The sequence below is a fragment of the Phyllopteryx taeniolatus genome, chromosome 15, assembly GCF_024500385.1.
Source record: "Phyllopteryx taeniolatus isolate TA_2022b chromosome 15, UOR_Ptae_1.2, whole genome shotgun sequence".
Classification (NCBI taxonomy): domain Eukaryota; kingdom Metazoa; phylum Chordata; class Actinopteri; order Syngnathiformes; family Syngnathidae; genus Phyllopteryx; species Phyllopteryx taeniolatus.
This window is the reverse complement of record NC_084516.1, coordinates 7769365-7797250: the sequence shown is the minus strand read 5'-3', so window position 1 is coordinate 7797250 and position 27886 is coordinate 7769365. Positions and strand designations below refer to the sequence as shown.

The following is a 27886-nucleotide window of genomic DNA, read 5'->3' as shown; positions in this document are numbered from 1 at the left end:
GACGATCAACCAGCAAGTCTAAAAAAAGATCCTGCAGCGTTTCCTTTGTTCAGTGTGCAAGAAGAGGCGAGAGATACAGTATTGCGGCTTCTTGGCAGCTTCACCATGACAACACGTCCACTCACAATGCCCTGAGCATCTGGCAGTTCCTGACTGACATGAAAATCACCATGCTGGAGCAACCTATCTACACACCAAGCTCTGTTTTTTTTCCACTCCTCTTTCCCGAGCTCAAGGGGATTATCAAGGTGATCCGTTTTGAAGACGTGGAAGACATCAAGGTGGCAGTGGCAATGGAGCTGTGAAGGATCCCTGAAGAATCCTTCCAGGAGTGCATGAAAGCGTGGCAGAGAAGGCTGGAAAAGTGCATTAGACTCCAATGCGATTATTAGAAAGGAAAAAAAAAATACTTTTGGATTAGAAATACCGTATTTTCATAACCATAGGGCGCACCATATTAAAAGGTGCAGTCTCAGCTACGGGGTCTATTTCTGTATTTAACATATACATAAGGCGCACTGTATTATTGGGCGCAGGCATGGTAAAACATACACTAGCTTAAAACATACGGTAGCATGCATGCATGCTAAAACAATGTTTTTAAAAAGGCAGCGGGAGCAAAACTGAGTTCGGTTGTACTTTATTGAAGTATTTAACAATGCACTCATGTTATTTTTTGATCAATCCTCATCCACAAATCCATCAAAGTCCTCTTCTTCTCTATCCAAAATGAACAGCTGGGCAAGTTCTCAATCAAACACGCCAGGTTCGAGTCAGTCACGGTGCTGGCTTTTACAAAAGCTCGAACTTGTCCACACTGTGGACAAGCAGACACGTTAGCCCAAGCATCCACAATCTACAGCAGCACATCTGTGATCACCAGCACAAGGTATGCGACAACGTGTCGATGTTAGCTAATTTCATATAGCTTACCATCGCCAATTTGAGCATATTGTAACCCCCCCCGCAAGTGGTCAAGGTTAGACACAGCCGTCGGTGCACTTTCAAGGGCTTTATTGAAGAAACGGTAAGAAAACAAACACTCCAAGTTACTCAACAAGCTTAACCACCAGCCACCTCTACATTCGCATTCGCTGATGCCCATGTCACTCACCAGGCCAGGCCCCACCTTCTAAAGCCATACACACTCAGTCGCAAATACTGCAGTAGAACGTTAGGACAATGGTGACCCCAAGTGGAAAAAAAGTGTTAACTGCACCACACACGCGCATGTTATTGTGTCTAAAAATGCTAAAGCAATTTCTATCCGATTACTCGATTAATCTTTCAGGTGATCGGTAGAATTCTTGATTGTGGAAATATTTGATGCAGCCCTAGTTCAAAGTGTGTTGTAATTCTTGATCCTTGGGATATTTTGCCATAAGGATGTCACAGGCATTTTATTAAAACACCTGGGAATTGTTTTAAATTGTGAACATTTTGTGTTGTAATTAATCGTAAGTACGATTATCGCATTGGATGTGTACCTAATTCAGTGGTCAAAGAGTGTGAATTGTGTACGTAAAGCCCCAGAAGTACACAGACTGGCTCTGTTATGTCATGAATACATGTGCATACACACACTCCAGCTTGAATAAACACAGTGGCGCAGCGATGCCCCTTAAAGCGTATGCTAGCTTCTAAAAATACATGTGGATTTTGTAAATTCATGCGATTACTCGCGTACACGCTCTCAGTGAGGCCGCTCCAGGAGACGTCAATATTTAATCTGCGCTCTGTGCAGCCTTGCTGTCTTAGTACACACTGTCCCCATTCTTCTTATTGGCTGTTTTTTATTTTTTATTTTTATCTTATTTTTTATTAGTTTGTCTTCCCACAGGAGCAGAGCAAGACATCAGGGGTGCACTCACATTTACGTTCATCAAAGCTCAGGCTCAGAACCAAAAATGTAAAACATGAGTCTGAAATTCTAAAAATATCTGCAAGTTTTGATTGAGTCAGACACCCAGCAAATGAATGACAACAGTATTATCTTCATTATTCTTAGGATCAAGTGCTCAGGAAGCTGAAAAGCTTGCAACGCCAACCAGTGCCAGTTTCTACAATTGTGATTCAGAGCCAAGTCTTCGCGAGTTATTGCTCACCCTCATTGTTTTTTTTGTTGTTTTTTTAGGCGGGGGAGGGGTTTTGCTATGAATTTTTTATTTGCTTTTATCCAGTCCCTTACTCCAGAATGAATCTCCAGGCTAACACCTGAATGGACATTTATTAGTGAAAATTGTGAAAAAAAAGTCTCCATTTTCCATTCACACAGGTGGAAGACTAAATCCATTATTTTGTCAATGCGACATAACCATAAGAGATTTACACTGAGGCATGCTGGGTAATAGTACTCAACAGATCATATCTTTCAGTGCTTTCTGAATATTAACACAACCTAATGCACATGCTTTCTTTTATGTATGACAGTTAAATCAATAAAGTAAGAATTTCAATATGTCACATTAATTATGTTTTCTAATTAATTTCCTTTAATAAAGTGCTTTTATGCAAATGCAATTATGTTTAGGGCTGCATACAGAGAAAAATAAGGCCCCTTTTAAGGGATATGATTAATATATTTACAAGTACTGTAGATGTCGTGTTATAGATTGGTGCATAACTTATAAAAGCAGTTCTTGTAATTCAGAATATTGGCAACATGACATCTCCATCTTGAAATAAGAAAAATAGACGTTTTTGACTGACTTGAATAGATTTTCTGTCGTATCAAAGCCTTCTGATGTACATAACATGTCGCTCCAAAAAATTCTAAATATAGTATGACATGAAGAGTGACAGAAGTGGAGCTCAAGGGAACTTTGTTGTATATTCCGTTTCAAAAGGTTCCTCGTGGGATTCGGGTACATGTTGGAAGGCACATGAGGCATCGTATTCATGTTCATTCATCAGAGACAAAAGTGATGAGGGTGGATTATGATGACGGTGCAGACCAAGGTATAGGTTGCTAAATGTAGCAGTTTGTCCAGTGATCAATGCTATCTCGATATTTATTTTGTCTTGAAACTAGTAATTACATGCACCATTTAGAAATGATCCGAAGACAAATAGTCTGTTGACAGAGTCTCATTCGTGGATCTGAGGATTGGGACCCATCTGCCACATCGGTATTGTCTTTTCATCCAATCTAGTCTTCTTCAGATATTCCGGGATTACTTTTTTGCGGCAAAGCTAGAACCATATAAATCTTGAATGACACAAATGTTAGAAGTAGCTGAGTTCAAATCTTTGATCCGTACAGTCTTTGGCAGTGTTATGACAAAATATAGTCGATATTCTTTTTTTTTTATATTATCCCGTAGTTTATGTGTGATTATTATTACTTCAGTAGTTGTTTGTGCTTGTGTGACTTTTTCAAATGTACCTAGTAGCTTACTTGTTTTTTCCTCCCTTCTCAGTGGCTCTAGCAGCCTCCCATTTCTCTCAAGGACAAGATAACTATGTGAAGAGACCTTTCTTCCTTGACTCCCTCTCATTTTAGAGCGATCATCCAAGACAAGTAACTGTCTTGCCCCTTCCCCGAGGCATTTAGACGGTGGCACTGGCCGGCCCCTGGACAACTGACTGTCACCTCGAGATCCACACGGACCTGCGTTGTCCTCCAAACAAAGAATTACAAAAAAGAACATTTTAATTCCTTGAAAATTGGAACATTTCATATAGTGTACTGTATTTGAAACAATCTTGTCTTTGTATTAAGTGGTACTGATAATTTCTTTCCCCACATTCCATTGGTAAGGTTTGAGTCCTTAAAGTCCAGTTTATAAAGTCCAGGATAAAGTCCTGGATTAAGGTTCCCCGGTTCAAGTTTAGGGGTTAGGGGTTGGGGTCCCCAGGTTCGACTCCAACAATCAGGGTTTCAGGTGTCTGACAATTTTCAAGACGTTCAAATATTGTAGAAAAATGAAGCGCTTCTAACGAGTACTGGAAATGGGAAGTGGAAAGAGCAAAAAAAGGATTACCGTTGTATACGTCACTTGGGTATCTGGAAATGTGGTTGACTGTTAGATAGATTAAGATGCGAACAGGGACAGAGGTTTTGTGAGAAACTACATGTAGGGCAAGTTACTGATAACTGTGGCCTAATCTGTCCGAGTTGGCCGAGGGGAGGATGTCAGGTTGTGAGGCTGGATACTGGAAAAACGGAGGGGATTTGTAGGGGGTAGAAGATGCTTCCATTGTGGAAAGAAGGGACATTGGATGGACATTGGGTCAGAGACTGTCCGAAGAAGATAACAAAAAAAAAAAAGTCAAAAGACTTTTAGATTCATGGTGGCGATGATGATGGCCCAGTTCGTCTGGCCTCTGGCTGACTCCCGGTAGCCCCAGAGACATCACAACAGCCATGACTAATGCAGATGGGAATATTGAACTACTTGAAATGTAGAATCATTACTTGTAATTGTCTGAGGATCTATTCCCCACGTAGATATTTGGTCTTTTGTTTGCACTCTCAGTGTTAACAGTTTTGTTTGAAACAGTGCTTCAAATGCGGTCGAGTGATCAAAGCAAATTCATTTATATAGCACTTTCATACATTATGTAACACAAAGTGCTTTATAGAAATTAAAATGATGAGAGAAGCTTTAAAGGTATTTGAGACTGAAGACAATACTATTTGACTGACAAGACGTGTGTTCAACCTATGGACGAAAACGACTGACTGTGCTACTGATTACTGGTGTGTTTATGTATCTGTGTGGTATTTGAAGGTCGAATCTTCGGCAAGTGTTTGATGAAAGTGCATTGCTTGATTGATTACAGAAAGAGCTGTTGTTGGCTGTGGATACTGTATGTATCTGCGTGTGTGTTATTACTTATGTAATGCGTTGTGAGCTGTTGCTGCAGGGGAAGAATAAGTTGTGGGATTTTTTTGGGAGGATTGGTGATGAACCTGTGTGACGCTGCGATGTGTTTTATGAAGTTGTAAGAATGAGGCCTAGAGACCTCAAAAAAGAGTGGCCTATTTACAAAAGACAAGATTGTTTCCTGATTTAATTCCAAAACAGCAGTCTTCATATGATTGAGGCAAAAGTTTTACATTTTTGTCAAACAACAGCCCTATTGTTTTTTAACAGAAGATGTTTGGTTTCCGGTCAAATCATTTTTCATCGAGACGTTTTTTTTTTTTTTTAATAATTAAAACAGTTCCCAGGTGCCTTAATCACAAGTATCCGGAATTAGAACAGACTTTCAAACTCTAGGCTAGGGCTGCAACGATTGATCGAATAACCCAAATAATTCGATTACAAAACAAGATCAAAGCGAAATCTCTGCCACGAAGCTTGAGTGTTCATTTTTCCACACGGACTAACGTTACTGCAGTCGCACGCAGCACTCTATGTACAAATGAGTTGCCGTGATGGCAGCGAGCCAGGAGTCGGTAGAAGAAATGTCCAAAGGTTGGGATCATTTCACACTTAACAAGGAATGAGGTCAAGTGCAATGTGTTCCAGAACAGCACATCTAAGATAGCCAACACGAGGTAACATATCAATGTTAGCTAATTTAATACAGCCTACCATGACTACTTAGAATGCATTTTAATGTCCCTGCAAGTGGTCAAGAATAGACAAAGCCACCGGTACACTTTCAGTCACTTTATTGAACAAACACAAGCTGCTGATGTCCACAACTCACGCCCAAGTCATTCAACACACTAACTGGCTAACAGGTTGGCCAGTGAACAGCCAGCCAACTCTTCACTCTCATGCCCTGACGCCCACATCACTCACCAAGCCAGGCCCCACCTTTTAAGGCAATACCACACAGATACTACGGTACAACGTCAGGATGGCGACCCCACATGGATAAAAGCAATACCTGCATCTCATAAGCATCATTATGCACATTATTGTTCTTGATAACGCAAAATAATTTTTTATCCGATTAATCGATGGGATAATTGGTAGAATACTCGATTCTAAAAAAATATTCGATACTGTCGGCCTTGTTTAATGGAAGTGAGTGACTGTATACCCCACCTCATGAACTCTTGTCTCAATGGTGATGAATGGTTTGTCCCCTTTATATAAGATTGTTGGTGTTCGGTCCTATTGTTGTTGTTGTTGTTTTTTTCATAATTTCCATCAAAACAGAGATTTTCATCAGATTTTCCTTATGATCTTTTTACTTGGAACAGTTATTGTTGTCAGAGCACGACCCCTATCGCTTTTCACCGATAGAGGACAGAAGATGGCTGCGGAGATCACACACTGTATCCAAAGATAATGATGCTCATTTTCTTTGTCTTAGCCTACCTACCTCCCATCACCCCCCATCGCCTCTGGCAGTTACACTGCGGTGGAGCTCTTTTGTCAGCTGTTTGGCTTCATAAACAAAAACACACATCGTATGCTCTTCAGTGTGTTCTGGTGGTGACAGTATGTGTTCTTGATGGAGGAGAGGGGCGGGGGGGGAGGGGGGCATAGTGGTGGGTGGAGGATGAGAAGATGGTGGGAGGACACTCAGATGAAGATGATGATGTAACCACTCCTGAACATGTGTGATGTCATCCTTTGAGACAGGCATGAAAACAGAGAAAGAAAGAACAAAAAATATTTGTTATTATCTGGACATAAAATTAGAAGACAAATATCAACATCATTAGAATCAGCCAGGATAAAAAATACTGGTAATTAAAAATAAAAATAAAACAAGGTGCATCTGTTTTTTTTTTCTATAGTGTCTTCTTTTTTTCTTTGCATTTATTACCATTTAATTATTCCTGTAAAGCCGCTTGATACCACTGTGAAAACATACAATTCATATTATAAGTGCTCAAATGTGGACTAATTTTGCTAGCTGTAAATGTCATCCTTGTAAAATGTTTATCTTGACATCACCGCCCTCCTTTGATCAAGCTTGGTATTGCAGCCTCATTACATAGTCTGACATCAGTAAGATGGCCAGAACAACCAAAAAGAAAAAAGAAAAATATATATATACATATCTAAATTTCCATCTTGTCCCTACCTAGTTTAATTCCTCCCTCACCTCAAAACTGACTCGCACCATTCATAGAACATTAATTATTGAATTATATCATATAATTTACAGTATTAATTATTTTTCCCTTTTGTGCATAATAGAGAGCTAAGACATTTTTTTTCGGCTGTTGTTTCTTTGTCTCTCGTGTCTATGACTAGTGTACCGCATGTTGCACTTATAAATAAAGGAGTTGTGATAATCCTATTTTTGCTTTTGATTCCTGTGTGAAGGAGCGATAATAAGCCATTCAAGAGTTTTTACCTGCGAGCGTCTTTGTTTACAATCCACAGAATCGCCAGCTGCTGAAGGACAGCTTCATGGTAGAGCTGGTGGAGGGCGCTAGGAAACTGCGACACGTCTTCCTGTTCACCGACCTGCTGCTCTGCGCCAAACTGAAAAAACAAATTGCGGGGTAAGGAAAAAAACCCACAATTTTTAAAGGGATTATTCATGGGCTTGAAAATACCATATTTTTATATACATTGTGCACAAGTCTGCAGATAATCGATGCCCATTATAACTGCGTTGAAAAAAAACTTCTTGAATAAGTGGGGATAAACCACCGTTAAGTGTTTTCGGGGTTGATTCCCCCCAGAAAAGAACAAAATATTCACTACATTCATAACAAAAATCGCCTGACTACAAGTGTGCAACGGTCCACTGTAATGGCATTTCCGTTCATTTTAATGGGGAAAGATGATTTGAGATACAGGATACAAGTTACCACTGTTAAGTGTATATAAAGTATATTTTAAGAATATATTTTTAATTAATTTATTAATATATATGTTTAGTAATGTTTTTAGTTTTGTTCCCGGTTCAGTTTAACGTACTGTATTACTCAAATAATGTCATCCACTGTAACAGTGTCTCAATTAATTGCCTGGTGTATCGTGCACCAGAAAAAAAGCAGGAACATCACAAAGGATGCATTTATTTATTTATTTATTTTTTCTAACAAATTTTGACAAATTTAAACCCTAAAGATTTTCCCTTGCGTCTGTCCTCAACACCCTTTTTCAAACCCCCTCTTTCCTCCTGCAGTAAAAACCAACAGTATGACAGCAAGTGGTACATCCCATTGAGTGAGCTCACCTTCCAGGGCCCAGAGGAGGCCGAACCCCTCACTGTCCCACAGGTGCCAGATGAAGAGCTGGATGCCATGAAGGTGAAGATCTCACACCTGCGCAGTGAGATCCAAAGAGAAAAGGTAAATCAGACAGAATAAAGAAAAAAGGAGGGTGTTTTCCTAAAGATTTCATGTTGAAATATGTTTTCACCGTATTTCAGAGAGCCAACAAAGGTTCGAAGGTCATTGACCGCCTCAGGAAGAAGCTGTCCGAGCAGGAGTCGCTGCTGCTTTTAACATCCCCTAGCATGCACCTCAGAGTCTACAACAAGAGTGGCAAGGTAAAGATATTCTCCATCTCGCGCTCTTCTATATGTTCTCTTTATTTTTGGTTGTTGCCTTTCATCACTGGTGTTCCTCAGGGTTCTATCTTCAATACTCTCCTATTCTTTTCTTATTCTTCCAAAGGACTGTTAGGCCCATGCTGGAAATAAAAATATATACAGTATACTACCAGAATAAAGTCGTTTGTGTCAAGTACAAAGTTTTGAGAAAGTAATATTCTGGTACAATAAAGTCCTAATTTATTGGGATGAAAATATGATTTTTATAGAAAAACTGCAAGATTATAAACAAAATTTAACAGACAAAATAGTCAAATTTTCATTCCTGTACAATCAACATGTATTATCATTTACTTATGTGTGGTTTATGGCATGTTTATCACGCTGCGTCAGTATGGTTCTCTCTGGAACAGACAAACATTTACAAAATTACTTGTGTGCTGGTATTGATACTAATACTAAAATATCATAGCAAGAATATTATTGTTTTTATTAGCCATACTGAAGTGTCATCTACTGTAGATTTCTAATCTTTACACAGGCAAGAAATGCCTCCTCTGTTATGCTTCTCTAATTCTCATAAAATTATGACTTCATTCTAATAATATCACACCTTTTCCCTCTAAAAATGTTGACGTAATTCTCATAAAATCACAACTTCTTCTCTCGTATTGTAAAAATATTTGTTATTTTCAGTGTGGCCCTATTGATATTCATATGAATCCTTCAGACTAGCATGTTGAAGCTGCTTCAGCAATAGTTGTCATTAACCCGTTTGTCCTCACGAATTAATTTTGTGGCCTTTCAGAGCTACAGCTTCCTCATTTCATCCGACTATGAACGTGCTGAGTGGAAGGAGCTCATCAAAGAGCAACAGAAGAAATGTATGTTTTTTTTTTATCGACCGAAACACAGCCTGCTCTTTAGATGTTGTCATTCTAAATGGATTTTTACCTTTTTGTTTTTCAAGGTTTCAAAGCCGCTTCCTTAACTTCAATGGAGCTCCAAATGTTGACCAACTCGTGTGTCAAGCTCCAAACGGTCCATCACATCCCACTTAGTATTAATAAAGAAGGTGAAGAACTTGCTGTTGCTGTTGAAGCACATAAAGTTGTCATACTTCGACTACATCCCTAAACACAAAGCATATTAAAAAAGACAAATATTCCCTGGAAATGAATTGGTACAGTGCAAGAATGTTTTTACCCCCCTCCTCTTCCATGTCTGATCTAGCTCCAACACAAACACAGATCGGCATGTTTTTCTAATCTTTCTTCTCTGTTTATTGTTGCTTTTTTTTCCTTTCTCTCTTCTCCAGAGGATGAAGCCCCGGGTCTCTGCGGGTTCCTGAATGTAATCGTCCACTCTGCCTCCGGCCTCAAACAGAGCTTGAGTGAGTCACACAGGCAAAGCCAAACAGATCAGACCAAATTAACGTTAAGTTCTCTCTAATTCACGTGACCGAGGTCGGAGTCGGGCTCAAGATAAATGCTGCCTGTAGCCATTAGTCTGGTACTTTTACCACCATTTTTAAACCGTCCTTCAGAGTGACAGTCCTAGTAGAGATTAATTTTACCTTTTCATATAAATATTATGTTAATATGATGTATTTACTGTCTCTCAGATCTCTATTGCACATTGGAGGTGGACTCTTTCGGCTTCTTTTCAAATAAAGCCAAGACGAGAGTGTATCGATACACCACTGAACCCAAATGGAACGAGGTGAGTAATTGGCACACTCCAACCTGATGTTTACTCTTTGAACAAAAGTAACAGGACAAACCTCTTCACTTTTTTTAAAAGCAGTTAAAGGTAAACTTCTTGGTTGCCCTACATCTTAATTATTCATCTTAACAAGACTTTTTGGATGGACAATCGTAATGGGACATTACCATCCATTTTATCATTAACAATTGAGCAAGACATTTTGGACAATTCCATGGTGCCAATTTTATGGAAACGATTTAGGGAAGACCCTTTTCTCTTCTAGTACGGTGCGACTTGGATGAGTTTGCGGTCGCAACTGCTCAGTAGGCTGCAGTAATATTAGTCGTTTTTCATAGAGGATAAAGAAAATATTCCTGTGAGGACTGTTATATTGTCTGTCTACATGTGTTGCTCCGCTGTTTGTGTTCAATTGTCCATTGCTTGAATGGTTATAACACTGCGACACTGATCCTATTTGTTAGCATGTCTGTGCCGTTTTTCATTGTTTGTTAGCATTAAGCTTGGTCTTTCCTAAGGCAAAGCTATGTTGTAATTCTCTGTGTATTGTTTAGTTTGGCAGTGAACTTCAACTGGGAGTGACAACCATTTTTTAAGAATTGTTCTCTGTCTGCCAAACTGCTGCTTGTTGTGAAGTGAGCTGATTTGAGTTGATTTGATTAGTGCCACCATACAGTGCTCGCATCTTTAGATTTTTGCTTGCGAGTCAAAGCAGAAATCGGCCACTCATCATATCTCAAGGCACGGTATTATGTTATGTTGACATTCATGGTATGACATTAATCTTACAGCAAAAGTCGAAAACAACCCAAGCGTAACATACGCAGCCCCTGCGAACATGTAGCACCCATAGCGGACGTCCACGTTAATGGCACAGCTGGATGTGGGAGGTCAGACACAATCAGCTGCTTGAGGCATCTGCAGCGAAATGTTTTCCCATAACGGGCCCAAAGTCTCTGAGGAGTTTGTTCAGTAGAGTGGAAGTAATGGCAGCTAATGAGGAGCTGCTGGTGATGACTCACATCTGTCCTAATGTGAAGTGAACCAACGCGATGTGCGAACCATATGCAGAGGCCTCCCTCGAAATAATTACACGGGAATGTTGGTCGGCGTCACGCTGATTTTGTATGTCACTGAAGGAGATAAACAATGCGTCCATCCGTTTTCTATTGCGCGTACCCTTTTCAGGGTTACAGGAAGCTATCCCAGCTGACGTAGGTCTTGAACCTGTCAGTCACAGGACTCACAAACAATTAGCACCTACAGATGATTTCACAGAAAACAAAATCAGCTGATTCAAACCCCAGAACCTTCTTCCTCTGACAGACTTTTTATGCAACATTAGTGGGACCCTTGTAGGGCTGTCACTATCGAATTTTAGAATGGGTTATCCTATAGATATTTAGTTGAGGACTCGAGTAATCTACTACTAAAATACATTTTATTCTCATTTATGAGGGCTGAACCTCTATCCTCGAACTCCATATGTTGGGAGTATTGTACAGTACCCATCTATCTATCTATCTATCTATCTATCTATCTATCTATCTACCTATCTACCTATCTACCTATCTATCTATCTATCTATCTATCTATCTATCTATCTATCTATCTATCTATCTATCTATCTATCTATCTATCTATCCATCTATCCATCCATCCATCCATCCATCCATCCATCCATCCATCCATCCACCCACCCATCTAATCTACGTATTTAGCCATCCATCCACTGTATCTATGCAATGTCTTCTCACAGATGCATTTTCTTCTCCTCGCCAGGAGTTTGAGATCGAGCTGGAGGGTTCGCAGACCCTGCGGCTGCTCTGCTACGAGAAGTGCTACAATAAGAGCAAGCAGAACAAAGAGGACAGCGAGAGCATGGACCGCATCATGGGGAAAGGACAGATCCCGGTATGACATGACGTCACCTTCTGTTCCGCAGAGCCGCCGTGACTCATTACAGGCAGTTATCTGCACCGCTGCCACAGAGCATGAAATCCACGTTATTGTCCTGTGAATGACTTAAACCAAGCGTAAATTGTCTGATTAGATCACTTTGCCGTCATTATGTAATGAGGGGACACTCGGGGGCGGCTGGACTGAGAGAAATTGCTCTCACGAGGCATAATTCAAATGTTAATAAGCGGTCTTCTTTCAGGTTACAATGAGGCAGGAAAATCTGAAGTATTTCTAATAGAATCATTGACAAGAGGCTTGGATTTTCATTTAGTGGAGCTCCCACATTGAGCCATCTCATATCATACATACATGCATTCTAGTAAAGCATCTACACAGAAGGAAATGACACCATAATAGTAAGATGACACCAGCCTGTAGAATAATAGCAAATATAAACAAAGTAGATTCATGGAATGGAGAAACGTTTAATTAATTTATTTTGCCATATTTTGCATACTGCAAAGCAGGTGCACTCTATTTTACCAAAAAAATGCACAAATACCTGAAACGTCTGCTTCTAAAAAGAGCAGAACCTTTCTGATATATCTAAGGTGATAGGATCCAGCATGTTCACTAATGCAGTCTGCGTCTGAAAGTGTGAATGACAGCGCCATCTAATGGTCTCTCCTGTCACACAATCACTGCACAGATGATGTCATTCAAAGCACAATGGTCAGTGCAAATCCCAACATGAGGGAAAATGCTGCACAAACCACAGAATTCCATGTTTGTCGAAAGAAAAAAGCTGATTTGCAGACATACTGGTACAATGCATTGCATGAAGGCATTTGTAGAAAACAAAAAAAAACATTTATTCCTTTTAGACTGTGGAACAATGCATTGAGGTCTAACAATAGAAAATACAGCAGACACATGCAATTCCTACAACCTTCTTACAACGTTTGTATTAACTCCACAAATGCCAATGTATGCTATTTTTTGATTATTTAGATGTCTCTTTTTAATAAATTTATAAAATAAATTCTAAGCATAACAAACTACAGCACGCCAATAATAATAATAATATAATTGTGTGTTGAAAGGATACAATTGGTAGGGTCTAGTTTCTTGTTACATGTCAAAGCCAAAGGCGTTTTCACGAATGAAATACTGTAGGGAGCTATGTGGAACACGATTGAGCTGTGCAGGTGAGCAGATGGGACGTAGCCGAGGTCAACATGCAACATACTAAAGAAGGTGTTGTATATACATATATACTATGTCGTTATGGCAAAAAAAAAGAAAGAATATTATTACTCTATATGGGAAAGCATTTTTTGTTGATTTTTAATGGACAGCTTTTCTCTTGTTAATTGCAAATGCAGTGACACAATGTGATGATATGGATTCAAATATTATGCACTCATATTGTTTCGTGTGTGTTCCCTCAGCTGGAGCCGCAGACTCTCCAAGGAAAAGACTGGCAAAGAACTGTCATTCCCATGAACGGGGTACGTCAATCACAATCATATTTTCCTCAAACTTTTCTCCCATCTTTGTTATATTCTACCAATCATACAATATTGCACCGGTTCTCTTAGTACACCACTACATCCAAGCTAAACTTGGCAGAAAATCAAACAAAGCATACTCCTTCTGTTGTTTCGCTATTCACAATGTAAGTCCTGATTTCCTGCGACAGATTGAGGTCAAACTGTCCATGAAGTTCACCAGCCGTGAGTTCAGCCTGAAGAGAATGCCCTCTCGGAAACCCATGGGTGTGTTCGGAGTCAAGATCTCCACCGTGACAAAGTGAGTTTGAACACATGCAGGTTGAAGCTCATCTTATCATACGCAATTTCTATCTTGAGCTGGATTTACTGTGCAGGTTCAAGTGCACAATTCTCTATTGTCTCTCTGTATTAGAACCAAAACAATAGTAGTCTGTATTAAGAAGATGAAGTGAACAAATAGTCGCGATTCACACTTTGCGTTGCTATAACGGAATTTTCTTAATTCATCGGGGTGTTATGAATAGAAATGTCAATGTTATGTGATTGGTAGAAAACGAGGAACTTGTCCTGCCTTGCCACCCAGTGTAGAACGTAAGTCGTACATTGCAGGCAACAACACAGACTGTGTCACTTGTTAATTTTTAGTATAATGCTGGAGGCCGCTAAAAAAATAGTAACGGGCTGCAAATGACCCCCGGGCCATAGTTTGGACACCTGGTGTGGTGTTTGATTGTCTAAGTACGTATTAATAAGCTTAAATATGTTTAAATCAGCCGGCATGGTGGACGACTCGTTAGCACGTCTGCCTAGCACGTCTGCCTCACAGTTCTGGGGCCCGGGGTTCAAATCCCAGCCCCTCCTGAGTGGAGTTTGCATGTTCTCCCCGTGCTTGGGTGGATTTTCTCCGGGCACTTCCTCCCACATCCCAAAAACATGATATCAGTGAGTACTCAAATACTGTAAGTACGGGCTCAAAAAAAGTGGTATCAGTGCAGCCCTAGTCTTTCTCTATCATGGATCTTCACCTCTTTTGGGTGGGGTCTGGAACATATCCCCCAAAATAAACGGGGGTTCACTCTATTTTAATGATGTCAAGCACCCCTCACATTGATGGGATATATCCCATCTGTAACTCACATTGGATACTCATTGGATTTGTATTCACGTTTGGAATAGGCCTAATTGTGTTGTGTCAATATCTCTGATTCCATGCATTTATTCTAAATACCCAATCAATACTGTCTATGCCTCTCCTTATTTTGTCCATATTTCTATTAAGACGAGAGCGTTCCAAGGTGCCCTACATAGTCCGGCAGTGCCTGGAGGAGATTGAGAGGAGGGGAATGGAGGAGGTGGGCATCTATCGAGTATCCGGGGTGGCCACTGACATTCAGGCCCTCAAGACGGCCTTCGACACCAGTGAGTAGCCCTCGTTCAGATTTCGGCAAACGGATCGTGGTATGTTCTGTCATTGCAAACCTGTTGTCTCCCTGTGATTCTTAGATCACAAAGACGTCTCGGTGATGATGAGCGAGATGGACGTCAACGCAATCGCCGGGACCTTGAAGCTGTACTTCCGAGAGCTCCCAGAGCCGCTATTCACCGATGAGCTCTACCCCAATTTTGCAGGAGGAATCAGTATGTTGACGTTTAGACATTGTAGTTCAGAATCAAATGAACAACTATGAAATTTAAATTTGTGATTGTTTTTTTCTCTGCAGCTCTGTCTGATAGCGTTGCCAAGGAGAGCTGCATGTTGAACTTACTGCTGTCACTACCGGAGCCCAACTTGGTCACCTTCCTTTTCCTCTTGGACCACCTGAAGAGGTACGAAAAAGGTGTCAATTTGGATGACGTCATTTTTCTCATAAATTCAAATGTCATTCAAAAGACAGTTAACTGTTTAATTCAAAAGACCTGATGGTCATGTTGCAGTGTTATAACACTTAAAGCAAAGGATATTTTGAACACGAATCAACATGTGGACAGACAATATAGCAATACTCACAAGCATATATTCTTTATCCTTTATGGAAAAACTTCTAATGTAACTGCAGCTTACTGAGTCACTAACAGTAGTTGTGAAACTCTTCTTCATTTGTGTCAGCATGACTGTATTATACTGCCCCCCAGTGGCCAAGTCGCACACACCAGAAGGAGCTGCAATGAATTAGTCATGGCGCACAAACTGCTTAATTTTTTACATTCTATTTAATTATGTGACTGTTATGTTTTCATAAATTATATTATGATTATAGAAAGTTATTTTCCTTTTTAACAAACATATGACAACATTGTTTTGTTGTTTTGGGGGGGAGGCTGGAATTGATTAATGACATTTCCATTCATTTCAATGGGGAAAGATGATTTGAGATACGACTGTTCTGAGATATGAGTGTGGTCACGGAACAAATTAAATTGGTATCTCAAGGCACCACTGTACAGTGTGATAAAACAATTTGGGGATACACTTTTGGATACATTGAGGTTGTGTACTGCAATACATTTCGAGTAAATACATTTTCTATTTTTGTCAATGCAGCTCTTGTACTGGAGTTTGTTGACCAAATATTTTGCTACATAAGCAAGATACCCGGTGGTGTAACATTATGATCATCTACCATTGTAAAGATTGCTTATTTTTGTACAGGTCTTACACTTGATTTTTGAGAAACTTTTTTTAATGCTCCATATGCATACGCAGTGTCATAAAAAAAAAAGGAAAATACACAGTGGGATACATTATGGTCGTCGACCACCATGCCTTTCTTGTCATGTTTTCGTTCCCAGATTTTGTCACAGTATTCAAAACTTGCAATAGGTGGATTACGCTGCAGTACTCCCCTCAATTGTCTTGAGTTCATACATGAACAATCCAATTCAAATCCACCTGTACAGTAGGATGTTATCCAATGACATTGGCATATTATCTTCTGGTTACCATGGAGATTTTGATGAATAAAAAGGCTTGAGTATTCCGTGGGCGTCAGTACAATGCAGATACATCTGTTGAGAGGCGGTGTGAAATGGATGCTGCGAGACCGTCGCTATTCATATGAATTACATATCCCAACACGCGCACACTTCCCATCCGTCCGATTCTAATGACATTGCGTCTTTCCTCTTCTTCTGTTTTAGGGTGGCAGAGAAGGAAAGCGTCAACAAGATGTCCCTCCACAACCTGGCCACCGTGTTTGGGCCGACTCTGTTGAGGCCCGCCGAAAAGGACAGTAAGATCCCGACGAATCCCACCCAGCCCATCAGCATGGGGGACAGCTGGTCCCTGGAGGTTATGGCACAGGTCAGCCGCCGTCTCGCCATTTTACCTCTTCGATTGTGGACGATCCCTGAACTGCGGCTTTTGTTAAGTTAAAAGGAAATTGTGCTGAGTTAAATGGTCAAAGGCTGGAAAACACACCTACCTTCTTTCCCCTAACATTACAACTTGGTTTTTTTTTTATATGATCATAACTTTTCTTCTCCTAACCTAACAACTGAATTTGTAAACAATTCTGACTTTTTTTCCCCTAACATTGTAACTTTATTCATGTACCGTCACAACTTTTCTCCTCACGTAGACCTTTTGTCTTCTAATATTACAACTTTATTTTGGGATCCTTATGGCTGTTTTTCTCCTAAAAGTAGCACTTTTCTCGTTGACATTAGCACTTTTTTTCTCTTTTTTATATATATAATTTCTTTTCAGTTCAGCCCTTCCACTCCTTTATAGTTTTCTATTTGTGCTGGTATTTTCCAATAAATATTCAGATTTTTCTCCCACAAACTGCATTTCTCAGGTCCAAGTGCTGCTGTATTTCCTCCAGCTGGAGACGATCCCCACTCCGGACAGTAAACGACAGAGCATCCTCTTCTCCACGGAGGTATAGAGACAACTCTGTTTACCTCACACCTTGACCACGATGGCTTGACGAACTGAAGAACCTCGGCTCAAACCGAGCCTTGCTGTAGTATGTTTTTGAACTGACTTCATTTCGTGAGGCTCACGTACCCGAGAAGGATTTTTTTTCCCCCAACCACAAGAGGATGCCATTGAGCCTCTAAACCTGAGTCTCTGTGTGTCCATACATTCTGGGGAATCGCATTATCTTCCATCTACATTCCTCTGTTTTGCTCCATATTAGTCACAGAAGAACTAAAAGGCTCTTCCTGCTCGGAATTGTGTGCGTTTTTGTCTTTTGGGCCTCAATTGTCGGACCATGGTCAAGTCAAGACCTCGACAAAATGTGTCTGTCCATCTCAAATGTTTCATCCCAGCACATTTTCCCAAAGGGATGACAGGAATTGGACAGTTAAACAGGACTATGTAGTTTTCCTGCTCCATGCCAAGCTTACAGTAGTCCTACCCTTGTGGGGGCAAACAAATCCTGGTTGAAGACCAATGCAGCAACTTGAAGGACTTATTAAAGTAAGAAGTTTATTCCTAATGGACCACAATTTGATTGCCTGCAGTTTGTTTCTGACCACAAAGAAACATTCCCTCTATTTGTGTCTCCAGTTAGCTTAAATATCCGGGAAGCAATATATTTTCTATCTTGGGAATTTACCCTCCGTCTTGTTACATCCTGGGACATCCTGTAAAACGTTGCTGATGTGTTTCTCGTTGTACATAATGTTAAAGTTTTACTTTTAACGGTATAATCTAAGGTGTTAAATGTAATTTATTGCAGGGTCCTGGAGGAGAGACTTTTTTTTTTTTGTATGTGTACTTTAGGCGGTTTGATCAAAGCGGCGGTTAGCAGTTAGCCTTGACTTGAAGCCTTGCGGTGAATAAGCAGGATTTAGCCTTGTTGTTCTAGATGCTCCTGTTCTGTGCAGCCTTTTATTGCTTGTTCCAGAAGGTGGTCAGCGGCATGCTGACATGCTGCTGTGAAGAGAAAAGGCACGAGCTCTTCTTATAATGTCTGACATCCTGAAAATATCACCCGTGTGGCGTTGAGTGTAACGCCGTAACGTTCACGTCCAAATGACGTCAGCTTCTTTGCATTATCTCAGCTCCGGTGGAAGAAGTGCACGTGTAAAATGTTTGAGCATCACACTTCCAGTTCACTCATGCTTTCTTTGGCTCACGGGCTGCCCCTACTGATGAGGAGTGTAGTCACTTTTATGTTGCTGTGGTAAATACAGTCATTTCTTATGAAAAAACACGCCCCGTGAATGTATGCGCAACAAAAACAAAACTCTGCACCATTATCACATTGACAGATCATTGTAGCTTGTGGAAGGTGTGTACAGGGGAACCTTAAATGAGACGTATCGTCGCTGTCGGGCAGAAACCTCACAACTCCAAAATGACTTACTTTTCAGTAAGTGAAGTGTAGTTTGCAGAAATGAATCTGCACACAAACGTTCTTACATTCTGCACCAAAGCATTCCAGAAATCCTTTTTTAAAAAAACAGGCTTACTCAAATGTATCTAACCTAACTATTTTCACTTGTTATTGTCTAAAAACCATGCAGACTTTGAATCTTGAGGGGACTTGATGCTGAATGTTTCCCCCACACTTTAAATGTGTTGATGATGTGTAAAATCAACAGACAACATGATCAATAGTGTTGATTTATTTTTTTATTTTTTTTATTTTAATTGATCATATTTGGACAAACAAGGTTTCCACCCGACAGCAAGGATATTATGCTTCCCCCGCCACAATTGAAAACAGTCCCCAGGCATTTTATTAACATTCCTGTGACATGCTTTCATCAAAATACCCCAAGGAGCAAGAATTATAGCAGGCTTTATGCACCGTGTTTCTTGTCTTTAACCCGTTTTTAGCGGCCAACGCTGTGGAATACAACTGAGCAACGAGCCGCAGCCTGAGCCTTGCGACTACAGAGACTAATACTATTTCAAAACACACAATACTACCAAGGTTATTTATTTTACATTCGTTTGAATGTTGAGAAAGTTAAAATTCTACTTTAAACCTGCGCAGTTCACGAAGGTAAATTTCACAAATTGGAACGGATTGTGTTTGACCGTGCAGGTTCCACTCGACAAACCCTGCAGACATTTCTGAAGGCTAAAAATAACGCCAACGCTAACACAACATAATAGGTTTCCACTATTATTATGATACCCCACTCAAGCCTGCTTAACATCTAAACAAGACATACAGTATCGATGCTTTAAAAATCTATTTAAATAGAACTATTTTTTTTCCCAGTAAAACATTTATTTGTCCTTGTATTAGCCCCTAGCACTAAAATGTTAGTGTGATGACTCCACGATTAACATGCGGGCATGTTATTTATTTTGTTGTCCGTGTACTTAAGAAGTTGATCCCATTACAAAATGTCCTTACAGATTCATTTACACTGTATACTGTACACTCGCTACGTATCATGACTGAGGCTGAAAAAAAATATGCTTTGCTTTTAAAATTAATGTACATATGTCCCCCGCAGGCCACTAAAGAATATGCTGTATGCGCCCCCGCAAAACACGATATTCAGAAATTAACGTCAGCGATATGCGGAATGTCACGTGACCATACCCTGAAAACTGCTTAGTGGACTTGCCGTGTATGTTGCGATAACTAGCATAACTAAAGGTTAATGACATGATGGCTTGGATGACGCAACGTGCGAAAGTAGTTGTGACATGAATTTCAGTCGACAGCAGAGGGGGGATATTGCCCAACATGGCGGCTCCTTGAGATGGATAAAAAATTATTTATTAATCTGTTTTAATTCTTATTCTGCGAGCACAATATTAATCAGAATACTGTGTTTAGACCATAGGGGGCACATACAATATATTCTTCAAGTTCCCCTTCGATTAATATGTATGGTTTTGTTTTATTTGTGTATCATTGATTCATTTTACATACACATTTTAACTTTTTTTGGGTCACCTCATCTACAAATGACGTGGCCCATCTGTCTTTAAAAAATCTAACTTGGCTCTTGAGTATACCATATCTCACATATCATTTGAATCAATAGTACAGAATCGTTTGTGTTTTGAGCAAGGGGAATTATGAATACATATCTCACATTTCTGTGCTTCAACATGGTGATTCTAGCATAGCAAAAGTAGAAATGCATGGATGTGAATGACTACAACGTAGCCCATCGGACTTTTGTCCTGCATTCCAAGTGGATGAAAGCACAATTGTTGTTAACACATTCACTGCCATTGACGGCTTTAGAAGTCAAATATCCATGTTAACGGGGAAGGCAGGCAGTGAATCAGTTAAGTGTCCATCAGTTTCACTTCCATTATCATTATTACGTGTAGGGTGCCACCGTTGTTTACGAGCACATATTTTGGCCTTGTGTAGCACACGCACACCGTTTCAACATCCGCATTGGAGGACAGGCAGCGGCCTCCGTCCCGATTGCCTACACCGCTCTAACCCTGTCGTGCCTCAACGCAGCTTTTTTGTTTAGCCAGACGTTGACAGCAGAAACTCTCCTGTTGCCTTTTTTCGGCGAAGACAGCCGCACGTCTCTTTAAGACAGGACCTTGAGAAAGAAAAAAAACTCGGTCTTAGCTCCAGCTCCTAACGACCACCCTCGTTCTCACTCCGATGCTGTAAATTGAACTCTTAAGTGTTAACAGGACGAAGGATAGTACAAATATTGCCTGTGTACCTTACTTTAGCTCCTTTTATGCCTTTTACTTGTATTTATTTAAGCTATGTTTGAGTCTTGGCATAGAAAGTCTGCTGGGTCTATTTATTTGTAATATGTTGAAGGAATAAATTAATGTAAAACTAAAGGGAGGGGAGGGGGGTACTTGTTCCCAACAAGTGAAGTTTGTCACTGGTTTGTCCCACCCGCCTGCCACCTTTTCATTGGCTCATCATCGTCACTGCTCGTGATTTTTGTTGGACAACAGACTGACCACTGTGATTGTTCAGCGAGAGGAAAGTGCAGCTTCTTGTCGGTGTAAAGGGGAATACAAAGTTTGTTTGGCGCGCATTATAGCAGAGCAGGGGTCACCAACCTTTTTGAAAGTGAGAGCTACTTCTTGACTAGCAGTTTGATGCACACATCTGAAATACACTGGTGCCTTGAGATACGACTTTAATTTGTTCCGTGACCACGCTCTTAACGCAAAACAGTCAAGTCACAAATCATCTTTCATGACAATTAAATAGGATTAAAGGAAGAGTTTTTGCCACATATTTGTTTGCATTTGTTTATATCATTTTTGCTTCATTCAATGGACATTGTGCTGCTCCCTCTGGTGTGTGTGCCTTGGAAAACCTGGGGGCAGTTTGATATTGACATAGAAACACATGAAGAAGAACTTCACAACTGACTCGGTAAGCTGCAGTAATATTCATTTTCACAAAAGATAACGAAAATATACCATGAGTGTTGTTATATTATCTGTCTACACGTGTTGCTCCACCATTTGTGTTGAAGTATCCATTTCTTAAAGGGTTATAACACCGCGATACTGATGCTAATCGATAGCACATCTACGGCATTTTTCATTGTTTGTTAGCATTAAGCTAAACATTCTTTCCTAAGGATAAGCTATGTGGTTGTTTCGAATACACAGCTGCAGTATGTCACTCGTATCTCAAGGCACCGATGTATCGAATGAGGGTAAATCATCTCATTGTCGTTGCACCTGCTTTCTTGACTCCACGAGCGAGCTTGTTTGGTCATTTGCTACAATACTGATTTTGAACTATAGGTTTTTTTTTTAAACTATTGTCATTTCCAAATGTACACCAGTGCTAGTGTGATTTTAAAAATAATAGCAACATTATAAAAATGTGATGCATCTCACTGGTAAGCTGTTTATTTAGAACAGGCCCAGCGACTGCTCATGCCGTCGTCGGGGGCTACCTGGTGCCCGTGGGCACCATGTTGGTGAACCCTGTGGCAGAGAGTACTTTATTGTGGCATCCACTGTGGGATCAATTCGGCCAGGCTGGAAAAAAAAAAAAAAAAACAATAAAAAGATAATTGTAGCAATTATTTTTGTAATAGTTTTAGTAGTAGTAATAATAATTATTACAGTAGTAGTACCACTTATGACATTATATGATAATTAAAAAAATGCAATTATAATATTTTCGGTGATTATTGGTAGTTATTTCATAATAATTTGATTACTATTAGGAATAATAAATATTATGATATGAGAATAAAGTCATATTAGGGAGAAAACACTTCCAATATACCCTGAATAAACAACATTTTTATTTTTAGAAGAAAAAATACTTCTCTTTAAAAGTTTCACATTTTTATTCAATATGTAAGTTTTTCCACATTCGTTTCTCATATTTTTGTCGTAATAGTGTTGTTTACAAAGGAAAAAGAATGAGATAAACCCAATGTTAGAGAGTGGAAGAATTAAAAAAAACAAATTCTTACGAGAAAAAGTTTGCAACAGTACAAAAATATTCTTAAATCTTAACATTTCACCTTCATTATGGTTAAATTCAGACTTTTTCCTTGGAAAATTAGAGGTTTTTCTTGTAATATTACCAGAAAAAAAGTCTTACAGGGGTGAATGTAATATTATGACAGTGTGAAGAAAGAAAATGAAAAGAAAATGTCATGAGCATATCATAGTCTTACCAGGAAAAAAGTTGAGTTCATTCGGAGAACAAAGTTTCAATTTTATTCTTAGTTTTGACTAAATAATATACAGCCGCATTTCCGACTTATCATAGATTAACTTCATTTTTAAATTCTGACTTTTTTCATAAATATTTTGACATTCTACTTCATAAAATTGCAATGTTTTTCTAGTAAGATTCCCACTTTTTTTTTCTCTTAAAAAATGAAAAGGTTTTCCCATCAAATTACACATTTTTCTTGTATAATAAAATAACTTTCAGAATATCCTTTCTGATAACGATTTTTTCTCCTAATATCACTTATTATCCAATTTTTGTCTCTTAAAAGTATTTCACACAATATTCTTGTAGCGTTTTTTTTTTTTTTGTTTTCTTTTCTTTTTTTAACTTTCAGTCTGGCTCGAATACTCCTTCATATGAGCGGTGAATGCACTTTAGAGGAGAGTTTTGTAATAATCTATGTTTTGGGGTCTGTTTATGGTCAGTGTAACTGCATGTCCCCTCCTCAATGCACACTCACTACAACCTCAAGTCTTACTTTTGTACATAATGAAGTAAATACAGTAAAAGGGTTTAGTTTTCTGCGGGAGAGGCAGGCTGAAGATGAGAAAATGTTTGATTTATAAATAACTTCACAATTCCAATTCAGTGTTGTTCTTGGAATGCCGCCTTTCTGCTTCGTCACACGTCGATCTTGTGTTCTTTTGGCTGCTTGGACGTTTCAAGTGAGGTCAATCTGTTATTGGGACTTGCTGGCCAATCACAAACTCTTTTTTGTATCCCCGCCCCCTTGGATTTTTTGGACTCGTGTTCTCTATTTGGCGTTCTGCTCGTAGACTGTACAAAATAATACTGTACTCTGAGGACGAACATGTTTGGAAAGAATTTGCAGCCAATGTTTGTACACAAATGTTAAAATAAAATCTCCTGTATCTACATACTTGAGCTGTGTGTTCTTCCACTGTGGCCTTGGTTTCCAGCTACCTTTTTATGGTTATTTGTCGTTATTGATCAAATAATCCTGAAGCGTCAGTGTGTGAGCAGCACTTTACACACTGATCCTGCTGCACATGCATTCTGACCTACTTTCTACTGCGGTAGTAGTGGTCAAACTTTTTACAAGCAAATACTGCCTCAAAAAAAAATACTCCAAGTACTACCATCATGACCAATACTAAAATTACAGTACGCCTAAATCGGGTGTCAAACTCATTTTTGTCATGGGCCACATCGTAGTTCTGACTTCCCTCGAAGGGCCGCTACGACTGTGAACCCATATAAATGAAAGATTACCTCATATACTGTAATTACATACAGTATACGGAACACATTGGAATATATATATATATATATAAAATGTAATTTCTTATAATGGCTCTTCACTTACTGTATGTATTTGACACAATTATTGCATAAGTCTGATGCCTTTTAAACAGTACTTGTCAGTATTTTACATATAAAGAACAAGTGAATAATAGACCAAAATATAGTATGTACTAAACATTTTCTTACATATTAGTAACATGTATAAGCCAGATATACAGTACTTAAGTTTGTACCGTGTACAGTCAGTATAAGCGAGCTTTCTTCTTATACATACGTAAGTAACAAGTAAAAACCAAAACTGCATATTTGTCATAATAAGCCGAGTTTTCTCGGTATATGATCATTAGAAGGGAACTTTGAGGATGCTTGCTTACTTCAAAGTAAGCATTTGAAGTCATGCGTTGTTGGTATGTTTTCTTCCCTCGTGACACACGCTGCTTTATTGTCTCACTGTAAGCAGCGGCATCGATTGACAGCGCAGAGGAGGCAGAGCCCCTTTATCACCATGAGCAGGATGTCCTTATCATTTCCTCCAAGCCGACGGCCTGTATGATCATCACCGTTTTGTGTGTGTGTATGGTTTTTTTTTTTTTTCCCCCCTTCTGCCTAAGCAGCCATCTGGAAGAAGGACAAACAAGACAGCTGTCCCCTGGTCACTATAGTTTCACTTGAAGCCTGTAAACATCACACTCGGTGAAGGGAATCCACATTATTTTACTGTAACTTTACATCATTCATGCTTGTGTAGAATATCACACCTCCCCGGTTGTTCTGTTCCCAAGCAGCTGGATAAAGCATTTTTGCAATTCCTGTAGGTGCTGAGAAGGATTCGGACACGGTGAACAAAAGAAAAAAGAGGACTTTGGTCCAGTGTACGTGTCAGTCGGGATCAGCGTGGGTTTTACGTGTGCACGCGGCCGTGAAAGGATAACAATGAATGGAAAATGTGCGCAGAGGATGGAGCCACCGTCTAACACAGGTAAGAAATGTACATGTGCGTCTCTGTCAATTTGTATATTGTGCAAAAAAAGTGCTTTATATCAGTAGCTCAATTCAATACGGAAAACTTATATCCAGGAGATTCAATACACAGTTTAGGAATTGGCTCTTTGGCCAAACATGTTTAATTCATCTAAATTATTGAATTGAACTGCTGAAATCATTTATTAAAAGCGTAAATGTAACTAATTGGGCTAATTTCAGTTAACAAATGCTGCGACAAGCTGTGTGATTTTAAACAATGATGTAGTTATCCTAACAATATGTTTATGGATTTGTTTTAACTCACACTTATTGCTGTGTCATGTGAGCTATTATCCACCTGAGCAAGAATTAGGTCATATTTACACTAGTCTTTTTTTTTTAAATTAACATTAAGACAACAAGCGATCACTTTCATGATGAGGGATGTTTTCTTCTTTGCTCAAAAGCTATTAAATGAAATACACAAGCATCCTTTTAAATGTTATTATGATCATCATTACTAATTGTCAGTATAATTACAAATTGAGGAAAACCGTGAGGAAAAAGGTCTTTGACAACAATGATACAAAAAAAAAAGTATGTTGTGTTTTGAGATATTTTAAGGAAAAGTTAGGTTATGAGTCTTAATATGACTAGAAAAAATGTTTACAAATAATGGATTTTTTTTAAATAAAGAATAAGGGTGTATTCAATTCTATTAAAAAAATCTAAATATTTAGAGGGAAATAAGAGGATGAATGTAACAAATTTGTTTGTGTTGTTTCTCAGGAACAAAACACAAACGTTTTATTAAAAAAAAAAAAAAAAAAGAATTTCCCCGTAATTTCCTCATATAAGGCAGAAAAATGTGTTATTCTTGAGAAAATGTATAATTTTACTCTGAAAAACTAACTTTCTCGTGATGTTATGACATTTTCCATGTAATTGCAATTGAATATAGTCACAAACATAAACCTTTTTCCCATAAAATGTGTTTTCTTTTCCTCTTTTAACGACTTGTTTCTCTAAGTGAAACATTTTCATGGTCAAATTGCAACTTTTCTCATCATCTTACAAGAAAATAAAAATGAAAATTATGAGCAACTGTCCAATTTTACAAGAAATAAGTAACTTTTCTCTCATGTTTGTAATTGCAAATTGAATTAATGTAATGTTACCTCTTTATTCTAATAAACAAGATTTGTTTTCTCATAACATTCTCACTTTACGCTTGTAATATTACAACTTATTTCTTCATAAAATTATGACTTTTCTCATCAGGTTATGACTTAATTGTCTAGTATTCTCAGAGTTTTTCCTTCACACTGTGGCCTTAATCAACCTTCTATAAAATCCCTTCCTTCATATACGACCCCAATTCCAATGAAGTTGGGACGTTGTGTTAAACAAATAAAAACAGAATACAATGATTTGCAAATCATGTTCAACCTATATTTGATTGAATACACTACAAAGACAAGATATTTAATGTTCAAACTGATAATCTTGATTGTTTTTAGCAAATAATCATTCACTTAGAATTTTATGGCTGCAACACGTTCCAAAAAAGCTGGGACAGGTGGCAAAAAAGACTGAGAAAGTTGAGGAATGCTTATCAAACACCTGTTTGGAACATCCCACAGGTGAACAGGCTAATTGGGAACAGATGGGTGCCATGATTGGGTGTTAAAGGAGCTTTCCTGAATTGTTCAGTCATTCACAAGCAAAGATGGGACGAGGTTCACCTCTTTGTGAACAAGTCCATGAGAAAATAGTCAAACACTTTAAGGACAATGTTCCTCAATGAACAATTGCAAGGAATTTAGGGATTTCATCATCTACGGTCCATAATATCATCAAAAGGTTCAGAGAATCTGGAGAAATCACTGCACGTAAGCGGCAAAGCTGAAAACCAACATTGAATGCCTGTGACCTTCGATCCCTCAGGCGGCACTGCATCAAAAACCGACATCTATGTGTAAAGGCTTTCACCACATGGGCTCAGGATCACTTCAGAAAACCAATTTCATTAAATACAGTTAGGCACTACATCCGTAAGTGCAACTTGAAACTCTACTATGCAAAGCAAAAGCCATTTATCAACAACACCCAGAAACGCCGCTGGCTTCTCTGTACCCGAGCTCATCTAAGATGGACTGATACAAAGTGGAAAAGTGTTCTGTGGTCCGACAAGTCCACATTTCAAATTGTTTTTGGAAATTGTGGATGTCGTGTTCTCCGGGCCAAAGAGGAAAAGAACCATCCGGACTGTTATGGACGCAAAGTTCAAAAGCCAGCATCTGTGACGGTAATGGGCTGTGTTAGTGCCAATGGTATGGGTAAATTGCACATCTGTGAAGGCACCACTAATGCTGAAATGTACATACATGTTTTGGAGAAACATATGCAGTCATCCAAGCAGCGTCTTTTTCATGGGTGCCCTTGCTTATTTCAGCAAGACAA

General features: G+C 39.1%; 1 protein-coding gene and 1 long non-coding RNA gene across 2 annotated transcripts in view; one reads left to right on the top strand and one right to left on the bottom strand.

Moving 5' to 3' along the window:
• bcr (BCR activator of RhoGEF and GTPase) overlaps nucleotides 1-24070 on the top strand; it is a 95275-nt gene extending 71205 nt beyond the window's left edge. Inside the window, exons 9-23 of the mRNA XM_061799794.1 lie at nucleotides 7302-7423; nucleotides 8056-8221; nucleotides 8302-8421; nucleotides 9233-9308; nucleotides 9395-9499; nucleotides 9743-9817; nucleotides 10049-10146; nucleotides 11932-12063; nucleotides 13503-13562; nucleotides 13754-13863; nucleotides 14845-14984; nucleotides 15069-15203; nucleotides 15287-15392; nucleotides 16704-16866; nucleotides 17363-24070. Coding sequence (XP_061655778.1) covers nucleotides 7302-7423; nucleotides 8056-8221; nucleotides 8302-8421; nucleotides 9233-9308; nucleotides 9395-9499; nucleotides 9743-9817; nucleotides 10049-10146; nucleotides 11932-12063; nucleotides 13503-13562; nucleotides 13754-13863; nucleotides 14845-14984; nucleotides 15069-15203; nucleotides 15287-15392; nucleotides 16704-16866; nucleotides 17363-17452 — 1698 coding nt within the window. The 3' untranslated portion in view covers nucleotides 17453-24070. The remainder of the gene's footprint in view (nucleotides 1-7301; nucleotides 7424-8055; nucleotides 8222-8301; nucleotides 8422-9232; nucleotides 9309-9394; nucleotides 9500-9742; nucleotides 9818-10048; nucleotides 10147-11931; nucleotides 12064-13502; nucleotides 13563-13753; nucleotides 13864-14844; nucleotides 14985-15068; nucleotides 15204-15286; nucleotides 15393-16703; nucleotides 16867-17362) is intronic.
• On the bottom strand, nucleotides 4849-8425 carry LOC133490136 (uncharacterized). Its single transcript, XR_009792113.1, has 4 exons — nucleotides 8292-8425; nucleotides 8107-8194; nucleotides 7273-7403; nucleotides 4849-6537 (listed from the first exon to the last, which is right to left on the bottom strand). It is a non-coding gene; the product is annotated as an uncharacterized LOC133490136 (long non-coding RNA).
• Nucleotides 24071-27886: the final 3816 nt, after the last annotated feature.